This window comes from Magallana gigas, chromosome 3, assembly GCF_963853765.1.
Source record: "Magallana gigas chromosome 3, xbMagGiga1.1, whole genome shotgun sequence".
In the NCBI taxonomy this organism is placed as follows: Eukaryota; Metazoa; Mollusca; class Bivalvia; order Ostreida; family Ostreidae; genus Magallana; species Magallana gigas.
In genome coordinates this window covers 30,029,851-30,049,876 of record NC_088855.1, presented here as the reverse complement: position 1 = coordinate 30,049,876, position 20,026 = coordinate 30,029,851, and the positions used below count along the sequence as shown (strand labels likewise).

Here is a 20,026-nt window from a genome sequence, read left to right as displayed (position 1 = left end):
ATGTCTATTTAGCCAGTAACATATTATGATATGTTATGTAACGGAGGGTAAAAATACATTAAAATAACCCAGAATAACAAAGAATTCGAGAGGAAAAAAGGGACACGAAAAGGTCATAAAAATATATGAAGAATTTATTGTTTCGACAACAAATACAGGCTTATTAGAATGCCTAGCCGAAAATGATGATGGTGTGTTGTCATCTGAAATGAATAAAATTGTCAAATTTTACCACAATTTTAAAAAGAAATGTTTTCGTTTAGACTTGATATGTAAAAACTTGCAAAACGAAAATTATACCATTTTAATATTTTACCGAATCTCGAACATTTCCTGAACTAGGACTCAAATTTGCAGCATCTTGTTTGATCGTTGGCACAGTCGCCATTTTCAAATTCGTCATATCCGCAATCTCTCTTGCAAGAGCAGTCTAGTTCAGGTCCCGGCCCGTATGCGGGGGGGTCATAGTAGTATGTCGGCTGGTCATACATGTAGTACTGATACTGGACCTCTCGCTCTTGTGGCTCTAAAAAATACGATGAAGAGAAAAAAAATTGAAAGTGAAATTCAAACATTCTTTGAAGTAAAAAAAAATGAGGCTGATAAGAACATGCCTTCATTGATTTTTTAAACCAAATATTAAAGATAAATATTAAGTCATCATACTAAAATTTAAAACATACTGACGCAATGAAAGAGAATTAAAAGCATGTCGGGTCTATATAATATACAGTTAGTATATAATATACCGGTACATTAAGTTTATGTTGACAAGAAGTGTTAACACAATTACATGTACATGTACGTATTTTAACAAAATCTAAAGCTAATTACTGTCGGGGTATGAACTTACGTATGCGCTTCTGAACAGGGACAGGTGCTTGATTTCGCTGGTTGATGATACGCCCATTATCGTCCACCCTCACCCCCCGACGCCCGGCCCCTCTTTGTCTCCCGCGGATTGCGCTACGCTTGTATCTGGAGGATGGAGATTCTGCAGCGTATCTGTCGGGACTGGCTTCTCTCTTGTATCTGGGTTCATATCGAGGCTCTGCAACAGCCTCTCTCTTGTATCTGGGTTCATAACGGGGCTCTGCAGCAGCAGCTTCTCTTTTGTATCTGGGCTCATATCGAGGCTCTGCAGCAGCCTCTCTCTTGTATCTGGGTTCATAACGGGGCTCTGCAGCAGCAGCAGCAGCAGCTTCTCTTTTGTATCTGGGCTCATATCGAGGCTCTGCAGCAGCCTCTCTCTTGTATCTGGGTTCATAACGGGGCTCTGCAGCAGCAGCAGCAGCTTCTCTTTTGTATCTGGGCTCATATCGAGGCTCTGCAGCAGCCTCTCTCTTGTATCTGGGTTCATATCGAGGCTCAGCAGCAGCCTCTCTTTTGTACCTGGGCTCATAGCGAGGCTCTGCGGCGTATCTCTCAGGACTGGCTTCCCGCTTGTATCTTGGGTCATACCGGGGGTTCTCTAAAATCAAGTATCAAATGGAAATACGTATACAAGTGTATATTATCTGTCATTTGGGAAATGTATTCCTTGACTGCTGTAAAGGAAAATATTGACTTTAATAGATGTAGACCTGAACCCTGTCTATTTAGCCAGGGCACTACAGCAAGGCACCTGTATATGAATCTCAATGATTGACAAATAAGACATTTTATTTGTGGTTACAACTGTTTTACGGGCGTCCAGTAGACAACATATGTGACAGGTATTTGACTAAATTGGTCAGTATATCAACGCAATTGCAGAAGCGTGGTCAGATGAGTATAATAAAAAATGAATCAGAAATGGGTGCACGACAACTTAACTTGTATAACCTGGTCAGGTATTTGACATGCTGGAGTGCGGATTTCGTACTTATACACATTACGGTACCACTCTCCTTGATTTCGAGTATTTGAACATGGACAAAATTTTATTAGATATTATATATTCGGAAATTTGAACTTATGAAAAGGGTATAAAGAAGCACAAAATATTTAATTCTTTTATAAAATAGGTTATATTCAATAAAAAGCTGAATTATAATTTATTCAAATTATATTTAATGATGTTTTTATCCAAATCAGAAATGCAAGATACAAGCAAAATTGTGTGAATGAAGTTATGTTGCAGACTCTGTTTTGAACTTAAATTAGCACTAATTTGAAACAAACTGTAATTTTGCAATACTCTAAGCAAGAAATGAAAACATTTTGTTGAAATATAGTTTATTTAGCGATGAACTGTCAAACAAAAGATGCAGTAGCGTAAATTTTGTAATAGCTTAATAAAACTCTAAAATTAATCGATTGTTTTTAATTAAAGTCAAACAATCAACGATTACTCGGTATGCAACAGATTATAACAAATTGTAAAAAGTAGATATTAAGTAGATTAAATATTTAAAATGTCGCAAATATATTTTTAAAATAGCATTTGAATTCTATCAACCTGTGAATATTAGTTAGAAAAAAAACTTTTTTGCAGCATGTGTAGCTGCTCAAATCCAAAGTTTACAGCATTTATACAAAGCTTGGTTATCTGACATGAATTACGGTTATTTACTTATCAAATGGTTCTGCAAGTTGTAAATCTGGTATCATATTCCTAATACCATTTCTTTCGAACACTTATCCGCTTTTCTCTATGAATTAAATACATGTACCATAACATTTTTTTTAATATACGCAACAGACATATCCAAAACGATTGCATCACTTAATAATATTTCAAAAGCATAACTGTTTACGTTGTAAACAATAGTATGGCTAATATATATAGTTAATACAACAGGTGAAGACTGATTCATTCTTTTAAAAAAATCAGTTACTTTTTTGAAATCTAAAAAGTGAAATCACAAAACATCTCGCAAGTAAAACAGTTGTTTTAAAATTAACAATCAGTTGACTGCAGTAAATAATTTTTAAAACATCTGGTTTGTGAAATTCACAGTGACTATTACTTGTTTTACATTGTGCGTTTATCATGCTCTCAAAAGAAACTAATACTTAATAAAGGTTCTTCAACTCACCGGCCAAACAGATCTGCAACAAAGCTAGCAATCCCACAAGAGATATCCATTTATTCATGGTGACGATTTTTCGGTTGCCGGCCTTTCACGCAACGAAAGCTCCAAAGCAAATGTCTCCGAGTTTCAAGTTCTCTTAGCTTAAATAAAGAGTGAGGAGCTGTAAAAACTCCCTCACGGGACATTTACGATTTGTTCAATCATTTTCTTTGTCCCTGGAAATCATCGGCTGGAAATAGAGAGATAATGAACAAATAAACTGTCGTAAAATCAACAAAGAACATAAAAATCACCCCCAATGATAAAAAAGAACTCGTAAAGGGAGTCTTTTCTTGGCCTGAGAAGAGAAAATGTACCTTTACTATGATGTTTGTAGTTTTGAAGACAGTTTATTACTAGTGTATTTAGCACTGTATAGTGCTTATCATTTTCATAATACATGTATTAACATGACGAGACTCTAAAAATCTTAGTTCGCAACAATTCTCATCTGATATTTTCTCATTGTTGCTCATCAATTACTGCAATCAAATGATCAAACATAAGTCTAATATACTGAAAGAAATCTCGATTGCTCTTAGAAGTAAGTGGCACTTACTTAAAAGAAGGAATCTTTTTATTAAAAAAAACCCCAACATATTTGAACGTATTGCTCATTTACATGTAAGACTCTTGTGAAACGTGATTTCATTGTTGAAATACTGATATACGTGCTTGATAATCTTGTAAGAAGTACATGTATGTTTGAAATGTTTGTAAAAGAAACGGGAGAGCGACTTTTATTTTGTAGTTGCAAAACTTTACAATCAATTTGTTTATCGATGATTAATATAAAATCATGTACACTGTACGATGTACATGTTAATAAAATTAAGAAGGTTAAGGTAGAGATCGTTTTTCGTATAGAGACTTTAAAGCTTTAACCAGCCTTTAACCAAATCTTAATTTGTTCGTTGTTTTTAAAGAGATCATGCATGCATACATGTGATCATTAAAGTCTTAATTGAAATCATTTAACAGAGCACCTTAGAAATATGTTCGACATTATAATATTTCCTAAGGGAATTTTTCAAACCGCGATTATAATGCATTGTGTGTAATTACTAAGTAAGTATATTAGATACATGAAGAAAGAACATTTCATACAGATAAAAGATATTTATGTAGAAATGAATAATATGATGTACTGGAATACATAATTTCGATAATTTCGATATCTGAATCCATCTGTGATTTGCAACAGGGTACGCTGATTTAAGTTAACCTCTAAGGCACTGATTTGTAGGGACTTGTAACGACGACCAAATAGAAACTTTTTAAGTTTTCGAAAAAGGGAAAATGTCGAATGAAGCTAAACCTACAAGACATTTTCTTTTACTAATTAAACATTTTTAATTGTCAATGAGTTCAAGAGTATTTAAAAATTGTTAATTAGTAAAAGACAACAATATGGGGGGTGTGGCAAAACGGTAACCTTCTCTGACTTCAAAAATTGTTTCACAAGTTCACATACATGTATGTGATGGAGCATTATTATGAAGTTGACCAACATGCTTAAATTCTGACACAGGGCGCAGTTTATGATATTAATATTTCTAGAGCTTTTTTTAAATAACATCTCGGTAGTACCGACCTGTAACACTTTTGATCCCTTGTTACTAACATCCGTGTCATTATTATTATTATTATAAGTTGTAGAACTTGCTCATCAATCGTTGTAAATTAAATAAAGTTCAGTTTAACATTTTGTCCATCTACATCGGAATTTGTAGGGCTATACCATCCCATGAGAAGAATACCAATAAAGCTCTTAGTTCTTACGGTTCTTTTGGCAGCTTCCAGGTTTAGGTAGCTTTATCTTGTTGTCAGTTGCTCTTAGAGTTTCAAAATAGTGAACCCATGTTTCGTCACCAGTAATAATATTTGCAAATATTTTTAGCAATTGTTTAGTCGTTTACACTCGTACCCGGTCTTAGTCATTTGTCAATATATGCAGTATTCATCTGGCAGAAAATGAAAATAATTCCCATGGGGGAAGGAATTATATTTCCTATAAAACAAAGTTATTTCCAATAGGAATTTAATTCAGACATATAGTTTTCCAAAGGAATATTCGATTTTCTATCGGATTTTTAAATCCTATTTTAGTTTAATTCAAATCCTTTTGAATTATAAATTCCTGTTGAAAGTTCTCAGTCTCATTTCTGTAGGAAATATTGAACATTCTATACAAAAAATTATTTTCCCGTTGGAAAATTTACCTGATAGGTGAGATAAGTCTATTACAAAAGTGATTTTAAACCCTTTTAATGATGGCCTTTTATGGCATATATGTCTTTAAATTATTAAAAAACAAGCAAATAAAACGGGTGCAAAAATGTCCCTTTGTCACTGGTATACTATATAAATAGTGCCTGTTTGGGAGGGTAACAGTTGAAATTGACACCCCGAGAAAACCATTGTCAACCGACGCGAAGCGGAGGTTGACAATGGTTTTCGAGGGGTGTCAATTTCAACTGTTATCCTCCCAAACAGGCACTATTTATTTTGTTATACTGAATGTCTTTTTTAAAATTTTTAAGAAAATTTTACTGCTTTTATATAGGAATAACGTGAATTCTACAGCGAACCGTACGCGCATAATTTTCGCGCATGTAACATTTTTTAATGTTACCCGTTGCCAAGTGCGTTGCTAACGCTGAGGGTAATAGTAAATATTATTAACTGCGTCTTAACCAATCAGATTTCAGTATTTAATATGAAAGTATAACAAATGTAGTTAGCACAGTGTTAAAAGTTTCATTATCATTTTTTTAAATTTATCAGGAACATAATAAACATTTCCTAGTTTGTCAAGTGTGTCAGTCTTTTAAACATGAAATTCATTAAAGGAATTTACATAGCCCAAGAGGTATTATAAAATTGTGAGCTCAGTATTGTTGATTGTAGATTGTAACATCGATAAATGTTGTATATACGTAAATTGAGCACGGTAATATTTGAAAAAATAAAGAAAATTCTAGAGCCTATCGAAACCAACACCCTTAATACAATAAAATTTTTATTTCGCTTTAAGCAAAACGCCAAATTTGTAACAAAATTATAACACAATGATATTTTATACAAATTGTTTTGAAAAGTCTCAAATATTTCACCTGGTTTTCGCTATTCTTAAGTGGCTTCATTCACCAGTAAATGTATGCAGTAACTGTTATAATATATAATGTCTTTTATTCAGAAATTGTATGAAATTAAATTTCCTTCCGCTGATGCACATGTACATATACATACAGAACTATTTTAATATCTCTTATATCTTCTAATTTGTTTTTCCAAATACGTTTCTTTTAAAAATTGTTTTCACATTGTATTAAATGGAATAAATAGGAGCTTTCATATTTTACATAATTCATTTACTTAAAGCGGGCTGTAAGAAATCCTGATTTAATACAAAAACATGCTCCTAATAAGAGAATGGGCTTCTTACGCCAAAATTAATAAACGAATAAACAAACTACAATGAATGCAGGTATTTAGCTCTACTGTATTATGTTACACAAAATCGACAATTTTTTTTTATTATACACTTTGTATAAAGAAGCTTGCCTAAGAAGTCGAGATCAAATATATACAACGTGCTCTAAATACGAGCCTGGGCCAAAAAAATAATAATAACTTACAGCAATGATTGTAGTTATTTTGCACGATCATATAAATATTATGCTAAGACGGCGAAGTGGTCCCGATTTAAAGAGACGGTTTTCTTTTGTTCCGTAAAACGTAGAATCATTCGTAAATCAGATCTGAGGTATCAAAAACATAAATGACGTTTTCCATCATTTTTATACTTGATGTGCGAAGTATACAACGGCGATAGGATTTTATTTGAATAAGTGGATGTTTATTGATGCGGAGAATATCACCATCGGGGCAGTTCCGTTTCCCATGATAAAAGTGAGCGCGTTGTGACATTATAGATGACACATTAGAGTCAGTTTATTGCGCTTTTCTAGTAACCAGTAAGATGTTTGAACTGTTTGCGAATATAAAGTTGACTTGGTACACCCAATATAAAGGTTTGGATGCAAACACAGGCTAGTATAAAAATAAATATATTAACTGTTTCATAATATTAAATGTAAAATTCAAAGTAAGGGATATAAAGTGACCAGTGCTACTGAAAGCTTTGTACTTAAACAAATATATATATAAGGTATATTTAGATGTTGTTGTTTTTTTTGTTTATCTCTTAACACTGTTTTTTTCCCCTCATTTTTCATTTATAATGTGTTTAAAGTGGCACATATGCCCCATGGGCCGGGTGTTTATACTTACTGTTGATAATATAATGTACGCGAATGTTTAATGATATTTAATGATGTTTCTAAAAATAAATAAATTATTTCTATTTATGAGTTGAAACTGCAGTATATGACCTAAATTTTTGTTTAAAAAGATAAAATAAAATGTTATGTACTATTTTTAGATTTAAGGTGACGAACTATACAACCTATTTATAAGTTATCAAAACGATAAGCCAATGTATGAAAATGGGGTTATATGACATTAAGTGGCACAAAAAAACTAACATCTCTTTTCTTATATACTAACTCATAAAACTTAAACACAACAAGTATGCGAGAACGAGAAAGATGATTTCGAAATGAAATATTTATGGTATTTGGAACAATAATTTTTTTTTTATGAAATGCATTGCGAGCATGAAAGTGGGGAGTATTCAGAGATTACAAACCGTTTTCAGATTCGCTGATGCTTGTTAACTGTTCAGGTGATTTCACCTTGCATCGGACGCCATTGGATTTTTCTTTTTGATCATGCTTCAGTTTATGTTCCGAATATGAAAACGCTTGTTCTAAAAGTTACAAGTTTTCCCATTGCTTAATCATTGAAAGAAAATTAGTTCATTTGTATAAAACATAGAAAATAAAGCAAATTATAATAATGTATTAATGAGCAATATTCCCACGGATCGGGTAATATTGAATTTCACCAAGCATCGAACAATTAACAATACAGTATATATTAAAAGTAACATTTAAAAAAACCATCTGCAGTCAAGAATTCGACTGTATAGTGCTTCTGTCTAAATTGGTATTTAGCAGTGAGGGGTTCTTTATCGTGCCAGTACCTACAGGAGCGCGTTCATTGAACAATGCTTATTGGGCCGATTGCGGGTAGTTTCTAAAAAGTTCAAGGAGTTTATCCATGAGCGGATGGATAAAAAACTAATAAAAATAAGTTTGTGATTAGGTTTTGTCAATAGCTATACATGTAATTATAAATACCGTCAGATTTAGGGAGAAAATGGAAACTACAAAGTAGATGTAATTTAAACATCAAACAAGGTTAGCTTTGCAAAAAGCTGAAGAAGTCAGCCAGCGGAATTATATTAATTTTAAGATAAAAGTGAATACACAATCTATTTAGTTAAAATACGAGATATATACAGCTTCCAGAACAATCACAATATACGTATCTTCATTTAGTTTGCACCTTTATGGTTTATGGCTGCAGGCCGTGAGGAGACAAGCGTGTAGCGGTGTACATACAATGTATGACTGCACACCTACTTATTACTTAAAGTTGTAACTTTGCAAGTTGTAAGATTGCTCTCTGAATTTCATGTTCCATTACTGCCAATATATATATATCCTCTCTAATCATGCTAAGAGAGTAGATGTAGTAGATGTATATATATATATATATATATATATATATATATATATATATATATATATATATATATATATATATATATATATATATATGCGGAATCAGGACCAGGGCTGTGGACGATACCCAAGGACAGTCGCTGCGCAGTTTGACCTAGAAACTGACCTCTCTCATAACTAAGACGAATTTCTCTACCACGGACTGTATAGCTCCTACCCAGAATTCCAATTTACGCAAGCGGAGTTGAAGTTTCATTCTAACTTAATTATTCAGCCCGGACTAATTATGAACTCAAAGGGTTCTATCAATATTTTCTGTTCATCTTATTTACAAAAGAAATGAATCCTAGATTGTCATATAACCAACATTTTTTTTTAAATTGTAAACTTATAAAAACCCAAAAATTCAAATTTAACATAACCGTTGGTCCCATGCAGAATTTACTGTGTATATCAGTAGTATAGCCCTTTTTGAATTAAAATAAATAAAGTATAAAATGTATTAAAATCTGTATAAAAGGAAAATATGTTCTTTTATATTAAAGTTCTTTTTGTGATGGAACTGTTAATACTCTAAATAAAACTGCTATTTGTGGATTTTTGTTGTTGTTTTGTTGTTGTTTTTTGTTTTGTTTTTTTTTTGTTTTTTTTTTTTAAAGCAATTGTAGTAAACTTTCTTCGCCGTATCAAAAACATATATTTTTTAGAATAAGCGTATTCAAATTATAACAAGGTTAGCTTTAAAAAGCTAAGAAAGTCAGCCAGCGAAATATTAATTTTGTCAAAAGTTAATACACTATCTGTTGATTTACATAATTTATATATAGTTTCCAGAACAATCATAACGGGTGGGTGCACAATTAGTGCGCATTTTGTAGTAATTATTGTATGTGAGGAGACAAGCGTGTAGCGGTATATCCTTTTTAAAGTAATCTACAGCATCTGTGCATGTATTTTTAAATTGTAACCTTGCAAAGACAGCTCTCTGAAATATAGGTCCCTCGTCAATAACCACTGTCATATCCTCTCCAAAATAAATGTATGCGGACCCCAAACAGTGGCTGAAGACCATTTCCGTGAAAAGTCTTCCAATACAGAAGCGTGACTGATGATGCGCAGTTTGACCTAGAAACTGATCAGTTTCATATAACTTAATCGAATTTCTCAAACGCGGACTGTCTAATTCCTTCTCAGAGTTCCAATTTACGCAAGCGCATTTGCAGTTTCACCCCAACTCGCGGGCTGACTAATAATCCTTGTATTTAAAATTACCAATTTCTACTTTGCCTTTTTCAACCCATTTCTTGCTGTTCTGACATATTTTAAATTTTTTTTTGTTTTATTAGCTCACCTGAGCTGAAAGCTCAAGTGAGCTATTCTGATCACATTTTGTCCGTCGTCCGTCTGTCCGTCTGTCTGTCCGTCCGTCCGTCCGTCTGTAAACTTTTTACATTTTGAACTTCTTCTCTAAAACCGCTTATCCAATTTCAACCAAATTTGGCACAAAGCATCCTTATGGGATGGCGAATATAAATTGCAGAAATAAAAGTCCGATCTGTATTCAAAGCGGAGAAAACCTTGAAACTGTAGAAAAAGGGGGGTGCATTTTTAAAAATCTTCTTCTCAAGAACTACCGAGGCAAATTCAACGTAGTTTAGCATAAATTATCCTTATGGGAAGGAAAATATAAATTGCAAAAATTAAGGTCTAATTCAGTTTCAAATCTGAGTTATTACGAAAATAATGATAAAGGAAAGGCGTGTTTCAGCTTCGGTTCGGTTCGGCATCCGGTAAAATGGGTAGGCAAGACTTGGCCTGGTCAAAACAAAAGATTGGCAGTTATTAATCTGCCAATCTCATTAAAATTTCGGGATATTTGATGGACCAGTTATATTTGTATTCGCTGTAAATATTGCTGCAAAATAATGCGTATTTGGAAATGACGATTGCCGATCTGCCCCGGCTTTTATTTTGCCACGGCACGGGTTTGCATACCCATTTTACCAAGACTCGTATTCCATACTTCTAAAACGAGGTTCTTTGTTTAAAGCAGCCATGACATTATACGAAAAAGGGTCGATCTGACTATGATGAATTTGCTTGTTATGCAACAGTTCGTGTATGAAGGAAAATTTTTGAAACATGCAAAATATATTGGTGCCGATTTTGTGAAGTAAATTGAGGCTAAATATTTCAATGCGTTGACAGATTTCACACATGACGTTGGTGTTAGCTTGTTCTGATTTTCGTTTCGTTTTCATTATTTACGCTTTGTAATTTAACCTGGGAACTCTTGTATTTCGTGATTTTTACGTATCAATTCAAACAGAGACTTCGGTAAATCAAACAGTTAACTGTTTACCTGCGCAAATTAAGCAAAATCTGATGTATCAAAAAAGTACTGAAATACAATTCATTCTATCGGTAATTCGGCATTATCTTTTGCGTAATGGTAGATTAATGCAATAGGTTTTGTTGAGATCGATGCTCGGCATTTTCTCGAGTTTATTCAGTTTGAATAGAGTTTGATATCGCTGAAGGAAATATGTAGGTATATATACATGTATATATATGATTCATTTCGAAAAAATAAATTGTGTTCTTTATTTGTTATAGTGCATGCATGTTTCTTGTGTTTAATTGTTTACAATTTCTATTTACTAACCATATTTGAGTGTTAAGCTTCGAATTATAAGCAAGATACAGAGATTTGCTCACAATTCTATGTTTGTACACAGATCTTAAAAACTAAAGATTAAAAAAGTAAAAAAATGGTTAATATTTATGAAGAAAATTTTCAAAGTATGTTCTTCCAGAAACCAACTTAAACAACTTATTGTATTGTAAACTTAACCTTTTCTCGTCATTATTACTCCTACTGTACATGTGATCCTGGACTGTGTTTGTGTTCATTGGTATAAACTGATTTTGAACCTCAAATACCAGTGAAATGGTCTTGAATGAATAAAAGAATTGAAAATCTTAGGCCATTTTTTTCCATTTTAAATGCTAAATAGGAAATACCAAGTTAAAAATCTTAAGCTGAATGTAATAAGCTCATGTGAACAAAATATGACTCAAACCTAGATGAACTGTGAGCTCTGTATCTTGCTTATAATTCTACGATTGACGCTGAAATTTTGGTTGAACATTAGAAATTCTATATGAATTAGAATATGTTAAATACTTGTACAAACAAAATAAAAGAATGATATTCTGTATATACCTACCGGTCTTCTCTGGGGCTCCCTCTTTATACATTAAATAATGTGAAATCTACATCAATTTTGATAGTTTTTCAGACACGAGTAAATAAAAACGACATCTTTAAAACAGTTTCCATAGTTCTGACACATTTCTGTTATGGGGATAAAATAATTATCGCTATTCCTAAGAAAATATCCGACGGAAAATTATCCTGGTTTGTACGCGAGGTAAATAACAGTCATTTAATTATAATGGAGAAGACAAATTAAATTTTTGAATGTTTTAATTTGAGGAATTGAGCACATTGAGGTACAATTTTCTTCTTCACATCTATACATGTAGGATTTTTTAAATAAAATACAATAACTATTATATATTTTTTTTAAATACAATAACAAGTAAGTTGATGAAACAAATGTACCTATATGCTCTCATATATTTTGATCGCTTTACAAAGTGGGGGGGGGGGGGGCAGAACGAAAATATAGGGAATTGGAAGTTTTAAACAACTTAACAGTGTACCCATACCAAATGTTTAGTTTTATATCTTGCGTAGGATTTTCTTATTCTGGTAAATAAATAGTATTTCATGAAGGTACAATGTCAAAGATTACGTGTATGCAAAAATATGTGTAAAATTCGAATGCTTGACAATATTTATTTTTTGTTATTCTACCGAGGGACCATATGGCACAATATCTTTTGAACGCCAATTGTTGCTCAGGTGAGCGATGTGGCCCCATGGGCCTCTTGTAATTTGTGAACTATGTAATTTTAGATAGAATATTGTATGAAGAAATAGTGTCGATATCTGCATGTTAACATTAAACCAAATTTTCAATTCGATGTTAATGCATATGCATAAGTTGTAGTGCATGAATACATAGATTGAATAATAATCATGATAATGGTGATTATGTACCAAAATATAGACTTAGTCTTATTCGCTTGCTTTGGAAAAAGAAATATTCATCCCCATGAAGTATTCCTTACGCACTCGATTTACATACTAAACGCCTTGTGTGGTATGTATGTAGTTATTACTCCGGTAATACAAGCGGCCAGGCGAGTATTTATTGATATTGCAAAGCATGTTGCGTTAATCACGCGCCGTCCGTGTAACAGTGGCAGGCATTTGTCGCGATTTACAATGCCCACGCCACTTCCTTCTACGATGCATTAACGAATAAAGTCAAGAAACTAATGCCTCTAGTGCATAAAAAGTTTACTGTATATTATGATTCTGCAAACTGTCCGTGTTTGTGTTTAATTGGCTAGCAAGTACATTCCGTACATCCGATTTGAGTTGGAGGTATATAATGTGATGTCACAATGCAATAAATGTGAGTCACAATGCATTAAATGAGCAAATGGTACATCTTGAAAGTGTAATATACTTTTGATTGGACGTGGGAAACTGATTTTTTTTTTACATAGGAAATACATTCGTTATTAAGGGTGTATAAATGTATAACTTGAAAAAAAAGAACCCGGAATAATAAAGCAGTTTCCTGTTTAACAATGCTCCGGAAAAAACTAACATTTTCTTGTTACTTTCACGACTTCATGACTGAAATCTTCACGATCCAGTTCTAACAAAATAATCGATCGTTCGAAACCTTCAGCAACCTAACAAAAATCACGGGCTGCACGTGACAATGATATGTTGATGTCATATAATGAAATTATTCCTACATGTATATGCCTGTATGACGACTTGGCTATTTCTTTTATCTAACGTTTTGATGTATATTAACAACAATTTATTTATTTATGCTTACTTTTTACGATCAATTCATCAATTTCTTACAAGAGAGATGTAAATATAAAAAAAAAATGCTCTCTTTGATGATTTATAGGGGTTATGAAGGTGGCGTTCATTGCAGAAAAAAAATAACATAACCCACTAATTTTATTTAAAACAAAGTCACGTTCACGACAGAGAGATCCGAAGACTTCCTGTAATCTGAATATTGTCCCGCAATCACAGTAAGACATTACTTGTAATTAATGTATTGACGAAAATAGCAAGAATGCTTGCTCTAGAAAAGAATAATCCTAATAATAGTATTATGCACATTATGTAGTTTACTACACGTGTTTTATTTGTATTATTTCGGGCGCCTGTAAAGTGCGAAACGAAATCGAAACGAAACGAAACGAAATCGAACGAAACGAAACGAAACCAATCGAAACCAAACGAAACCAATCGAAAGCAAACGAAACGAAACCAAACATTGAAACGAAACGAAACGGAATTTAAACAAAACTAATATCAATTTTGACTATATAAAAGTGAAGTAAATTCAATGAAATAAATTTTTGAACCATAAAATATGGGCGCCTGTAAAGTGCGAAACGAAATCGAAACGAAACGAAACGAAACGAAATCGAACGAAACGAAACCAATCGAAACGAAACGAAACCAATCGAAACGAAATGAAACTAAACGAAACGAAACCAAAAATCGAAACGAAACGAAACGGAATATAAACAAAACTAATATAAATTTTCTAATGGACGTCTGAATATCATTTAATGAAACAAATTAGAAATATTTAAAGGTATAAGGAATGTACATCACTTACTTAGAATACATAATTATATAATTTTAGCAAATTTCGAATAATCGGCTTAAAAAGTTACAGCGGCAATCTGAAACATACAGGTAGTTATATTTTATGGTTCAAAAATTTATTTCAATGAATTTGTTTTCACTTTTATGTAGTCAAAATTGATATTAGTTTTGTTTATATTCCGTTTCGTTTCGTTTCAATTTTTGGTTTCGTTTCGTTTAGTTTCATTTCGTTTCGATTGGTTTCGTTTCGATTGGTTTCCTTTCGTTTCGTTTCGTTCGATTTCGTTTCGTTTCGTTTCGTTTCGATTTCGTTTCGCACTTTACAGGCGCCCTATTATTTCAGGACACGCGAATATGACATTTTAATCTTATTAAGTGTGTTATAAGCTACATTTGTATATAGTTTTTTTTTTATAATAGCAGAAATACATGCATTTCTTAAACTGAAATCTATTAGTTTTTGTTTTGAGCGAAGAATTGAAATTGCAGAAAAAAATTTACTATGTACATTTTGGTATTATTACTTTGTAAAACAGTTGTTAGATTTTATATGCTTCTTTTGTTTCCGTTTGGATTAATCGGGATCATCATTTTTAATTATCAGGGCGAATGTACAAATTTAAACAAATGTATGCGCTAAGTATTGATTATCTCAAATAATTTATTTTGTATTCTATGTTTTCCACTATCTGATTAAATGACAAATTCTTCAGTGTACAAATTTATTGTGTACAGTCTACAGTTTTTCTTTTCCTAATATACAATGTAGAATAAGGAGGATAACTCAAGAAAAGCATTGTTTTATTTATAAAACTAGACTTTGACCCGTGCGTGCACGGGTTGACATTGCATATGACATCGGACATTAACGAAATAGATACATCGACACACTATATTGTTGACATTTTCATAACCAAGATTTAAGCTTCAATATAAGCCTACAATAATGCTTAATTTCACTACACTCTGCTTAGTTAGAATAATTTAATTGTGTCTCGGAACAGACCTTCACCACAGTTACATGTAACTTAAAGATGCCTCCCATATACATGTACCCGTAATGTAGCAAAAAAATGCAGAATCGCTCTGAAACGATTTTGGAGAAAATTACTGAAGCTGCATTAAAAATAACAGTTAAATTATTCATAACAAATCATTTTGAGGCTGTGAATACCTTTCATTAAAAAATTTAATTCATATTAATGAAGAATTCAACACTTTTTTACCAACGTTTTTTACACTCTTCGAATATTTACACACCATGTTGACATTCGGAAATCTTGCGATTTTTCATATTAAATGCACTGAGTTAGAGTTATCTCCTGTATTTCCTTTAATGAACAGAAAAAATGACATGTTTAATGAAAATCTACAGGTATTTGTAATATCGTTTCTGAGTTTATCCATGCAAATGTGATATTGTAGAAACATAAACTAAAGAGCCTCCTGTGATTAAGCGTGAGTGCGCATGCGCAAGATTGTAAAATCCAAAAATTCCAGATGATTTCCGGATTTTTAAAGGAATTTTTGTTGATTATTACATGTAATAAGTGAAGCTTGATTGAAAAAAAAATCAATCAAATTGGTAATCTTTAAGTACTAGTGATGTTTCAAATATATAAAACAAAAGACATTACTGTACCCTTCCGATTTCTTGGTATTTAGGCCCAAAAGTTCGTATCTATTATTTTAATATAGTAGTATAATAGATGATTTATCTATATTTGAAAAAAATGCTGATCAATTTAAGCGACTACAGTTAACCGAAAATAAATAAAGTTGCTGGTCTATCTTTTTTTAACATACTTGTATAGAAAAGAGTTTAAAAATCATAATTCAAACTAAATGCTATGTTCTAAGACCAAAAATATATATTTTTTGGTCTGAATTATTGTAAAATTTGCCGTTTTTGTTGTTGTTGTTGCAATAATCAACTGCAAGATATACATAAAATGTGTCTCATTGCTATACACTGCCCATGCAATGAACCTGGCTGGGACTTAATTTAATATATTTCTGAACATACGAAAAAAAATGCACATTTGACCAAATTTGAAACTCTGTTGATTGTATTTTTTCTCTATTTCCTCTTTTAAAGATATGCAATCAACACTTTATTATCAAGAAGTCTTGTTGATTCTGAAGCAGTTTGATTAAAATCAGATATGCTTCTGATACGCTATTAATACCGCTTTCTAAGGGGTTGTGTATAAAAACAACTGATTTTTATTAGATTTTTCCTGAAAGACTCTAACATCGTAGTTTTCCAAGAAAAGTATTCATATTGTAATACTCTTTGTGATATCGTTTTTCAAAGTTTTAACGGGCGATCAAGTCTCTTCGCTTTGTAGAGATGATCTTCCAAATAGTAGCAAGAACCATTTTTAGCAATGACCCTTATGTAGTGCATTTTTTCATCTCTGTCAAGCCGACATTTCTCCATGCAGATTAAGACCTGTGGTCTGTTTATTCATTGTTATGACTTTTCGTGACTAACAGCGCGTTTTGTGTACTTGTATGTGTGTTTTTTTTAAGCTTTCCTTGGCTGAGAGGTTAACGGTGGGGCGTGACGCATAGGCGACAGGATAATGACCACTAACGGACCACTCCGTGACGGACAAAAAACAATAACAGGGCAGTTAGCGAATGTTCTCACCTCCGTACACTTAAGGTGGTGGTTTGTTGTGATTTATTGTTTGATACATTGCAAGGGAAAAAACGATTGATAACATCGTACCAAAAAATGGTCCAAGAATAGTATACTTTCCAGCATTGATTTATAGCAATATGAGTTTTTTCCCCATTTTTTTTCTTCTTTTCTTTTTTTTTGCCGCAATAATGTGCTTTTATGATATTTGCCTTTATGATATTGAAAATTTAAACAAATCGTTGAATGGCAGAAAAGGCCATTTGGTTCTTATGAATACGTGGTGAAAAGTTACAGAAGACATTGACGAAATTTAATTCCTCACAAAAGATAACCAAAATAAAATAAAAATTATTTGCCATAGATCTTTACATTTAACTAGTAAACTACACGGGGAATCCAGACATGAACTCTTGGCCTGTTTTAATCTTAGTTCTTATCTGGTACATGTAATTCATACTTTTGATACCTTTTTAAACTATTTAGAAATAGGCCAAACACGTCATAATTTTAGCGTAAATCAAAAAACGTCTTCATTTCATTTGTGTTAACTAGATAACTAAGCATAAAAACTGACATAGTAAAATATCATGTTTTTATTATCACATGTCGTTATCATCATCTTTTTTTCTGATATTGTTTTCTGTCTTTTAAGCAAATTCGTAACGCTTTATCACGTTTACTATGAGGCAACATGTATACAAATAGTAGCAAAACATCAAACGCACAAACGAAATCAAAGATCTATGTACTGATTATTTAACATTTACATATCTATATTTTAAATTAGTTCGCGTGTGTATAAATTGTACAAGTCAGGAATTTGCCATGCAGACTGATTCTCAAGTTTACTCACAAAGCAACTTGTGCATTTAAAAAAAATGACACTAAAAACTTGATTCATTGGCAACTGACTCCCCAATTTGTTAAAGAAATGAACACAAAAGATATCGAAAAATGATTTTTATATCATTTATCTTAAAAAAAAAAACTTTCCTGCTTTACGCAGGAACAAATATTGTAAATAAACATTTTCACCCATGAACATAACTGGAATATCACGGAATTGGTTTACTTCTTCTCATAAAACCTCCTCTGGACTGATTGTTCTAGCCTGTTAAATAAATATAAAATATGATTTAGCGAGTTTTTATTTTTTTAGAAATTAATTTACGTGTGTAATTCCAAGTATCGAGTGCTGCTCTTATCAATTAATTTCTTCTTCAAAGAAATTAACAATTATATCTACAACGCCCAAAAATTTTGAATAATTCATTTTTGGAACAAAAAATAATTAAAATACAATTAACTTTAGAATATCTTTTTTTCTTTTAACGTAGGTCGATCACCGAATTCCCTTTTTCTTAGAAAATGATATACCTGAGAAAATTATTTACCTGAGAAAATGTGGATGGATTAACAACAGTAGTTCATGTCATCGCCACATGAGCCCTGGTAAGTTGTGCCCGGTGGACAGTCACCCTTGTTACAGTCGCAGTCATCGGCATAGAAGTATGATGGGGGTGAGGTACCGTAGTAGTATTGGTAGTTATCATACACTGTTAAAACAAAAAGTTTAAATCTACTCAAAAATTTACATTGTATGATAATTGCAAATTTTATTATATTTGAGAGTGCTGGGTTAAAAGGATATTTTCCTCCTTTATTTGCACTGCTAGTATTTCATGAAATAAGCATACTAATTTATTTGGAAGTAAACATTCAGCTATACATTATTATCCATAAAGAACAATTGGTAAGAGTTTTAAATGCCCAAGTCTAAAAATGCTGGTCACTTACCTCTTGGGGGTGGTGGTGGTCTACGGCGTGGTGGTGGTGGTGGGGCCCTCCTGCGGGGTGGTGGGGGTGGTGGCTGTACCTTAGCAGGTGGCGGTGGTGGTCCACCACGCCTAGCGGGTGGTGGTGGTGGGGGAGGGCCACCTCGTCTTGCTGGGGGGCCTCGACGCTCGGGTGCCGAGCCTGTGTTGTTAATGAAAATTATAATTATTAATATCATTATTGTCTTGAATTATTTTTTATTATTTTGTAAAGTTATTACACACTACGAAAAAGCTTTCTTCAAGATATATTTAAGAGATGTATATCTAATATTAAAATTATGAAATTTAAACAAATTGGTAATATCTGTGATTTTTGCTAAATAATTTCCCCGACTTGCTATAGATTTTTATGGAAACGAAACTTATAGAGAAGATAAAAAGAAGTTATAAAAAATAAACCCCTTTCTTCTGTAATAAAATAAAAGTCATAATAAAATAAAGAATAAAAAAAAAGAACTAAAAGGACAAGAATACTTACCCGGGCGAGCAAGACATGCTTCAAGTACAAAAAGTAGTCCCACAATTGCGCACAACTTATACATGGTGGTTTTTAGTAGGCTGGCCTTTCAGTTATCCGAAAGCTCCAACTATCTGCTAAGGATCTAATCAATTGCTCGTCTTAAATAGGGGGTCTTTCCAGTAAATGTCACCTTCGTCCATCTATTATCCAATAACGTTCATTGGTCGCAAAGAGCCCATATTTTGGATGGCTGTTTATGAATATACTAAAAATAAAAGCTTACAGGTTAACCTTTCTGTTGAGTGCTATCATCCCCAAATCCGTACCGTGTACAAATATATTTGGCTATTTTTGGAAAATGCAATATGTATTTATTAACCTAATAAATAGCAATATGACAAGGATCAAGGACTGAAAAAAAAATCTTGGTCAAGACTTCAAAAATAAAATAAGAAAATATCAAGTTATTGGTACATGTATTTAGTACAATATCAATGAGATTGAAGTTTTCTTCTTTAAAGGTGCCTCACTACACCTTGAAATAGTTTCTCAAATCAGCAGAAAATTACTTGATTATGATAGA

At 32.5% G+C, this 20,026-nt stretch overlaps 2 protein-coding genes across 4 annotated transcripts; both read right to left on the bottom strand.

The window, feature by feature from the left end:
- Positions 1-118: 118 nt before the first annotated feature.
- Positions 119-3,180, bottom strand: LOC105339680 (coiled-coil domain-containing protein 8 homolog). 3 transcript variants are annotated; one of them, XM_066079251.1, is made up of 5 exons: positions 3,021-3,180; positions 1,284-1,471; positions 854-1,202; positions 317-526; positions 119-203 (listed from the first exon to the last, which is right to left on the bottom strand). In XM_066079251.1, exons 1-4 carry the CDS (start codon positions 3,076-3,078, stop codon positions 339-341), a joined length of 783 nt encoding a protein of 260 aa, XP_065935323.1. In that variant the 5' UTR covers positions 3,079-3,180; the 3' UTR covers positions 119-203; positions 317-338. The 3 variants fall into 3 exon arrangements, with proteins under 3 accessions (XP_065935323.1, XP_011443640.3, XP_011443639.3); XM_011445338.4 differs by having other exon boundaries at positions 301-526; positions 854-1,471; XM_011445337.4 differs by having other exon boundaries at positions 854-1,471.
- Positions 3,181-18,089: 14,909 nt separating this feature from the next.
- LOC105339679 (uncharacterized) lies at positions 18,090-19,621 on the bottom strand. The gene is made up of 4 exons (XM_011445336.4): positions 19,462-19,621; positions 18,943-19,122; positions 18,540-18,701; positions 18,090-18,256 (listed from the first exon to the last, which is right to left on the bottom strand). Exons 1-3 carry the CDS (start codon positions 19,523-19,525, stop codon positions 18,559-18,561), a joined length of 387 nt encoding a protein of 128 aa, XP_011443638.1. The 5' UTR covers positions 19,526-19,621; the 3' UTR covers positions 18,090-18,256; positions 18,540-18,558.
- Between the last annotated feature and the right edge of the window lie 405 nt (positions 19,622-20,026).

Coding starts and splice junctions, on each gene's coding strand:
- LOC105339680 (XM_011445338.4), bottom strand. CDS start 3,078: ATGAATAAATGGATATCTCTTGTGGGATTGCTAGCTTTGTTGCAGATC. Junction 1,472..3,020: donor GTTGCAGATCTGTTTGGCCG/GTGAGTTGAAGA, acceptor ACTTGATTTTAG/AGAACCCCCGGTATGACCCA. Junction 527..853: donor CCCTGTTCAGAAGCGCATAC/GTAAGTTCATAC, acceptor CGTATTTTTTAG/AGCCACAAGAGCGAGAGGTC.
- LOC105339679 (XM_011445336.4), bottom strand. CDS start 19,525: ATGTATAAGTTGTGCGCAATTGTGGGACTACTTTTTGTACTTGAAGCA. Junction 19,123..19,461: donor AGCATGTCTTGCTCGCCCGG/GTAAGTATTCTT, acceptor TTAACAACACAG/GCTCGGCACCCGAGCGTCGA. Junction 18,702..18,942: donor ACCACCACCACCCCCAAGAG/GTAAGTGACCAG, acceptor TTGTTTTAACAG/TGTATGATAACTACCAATAC.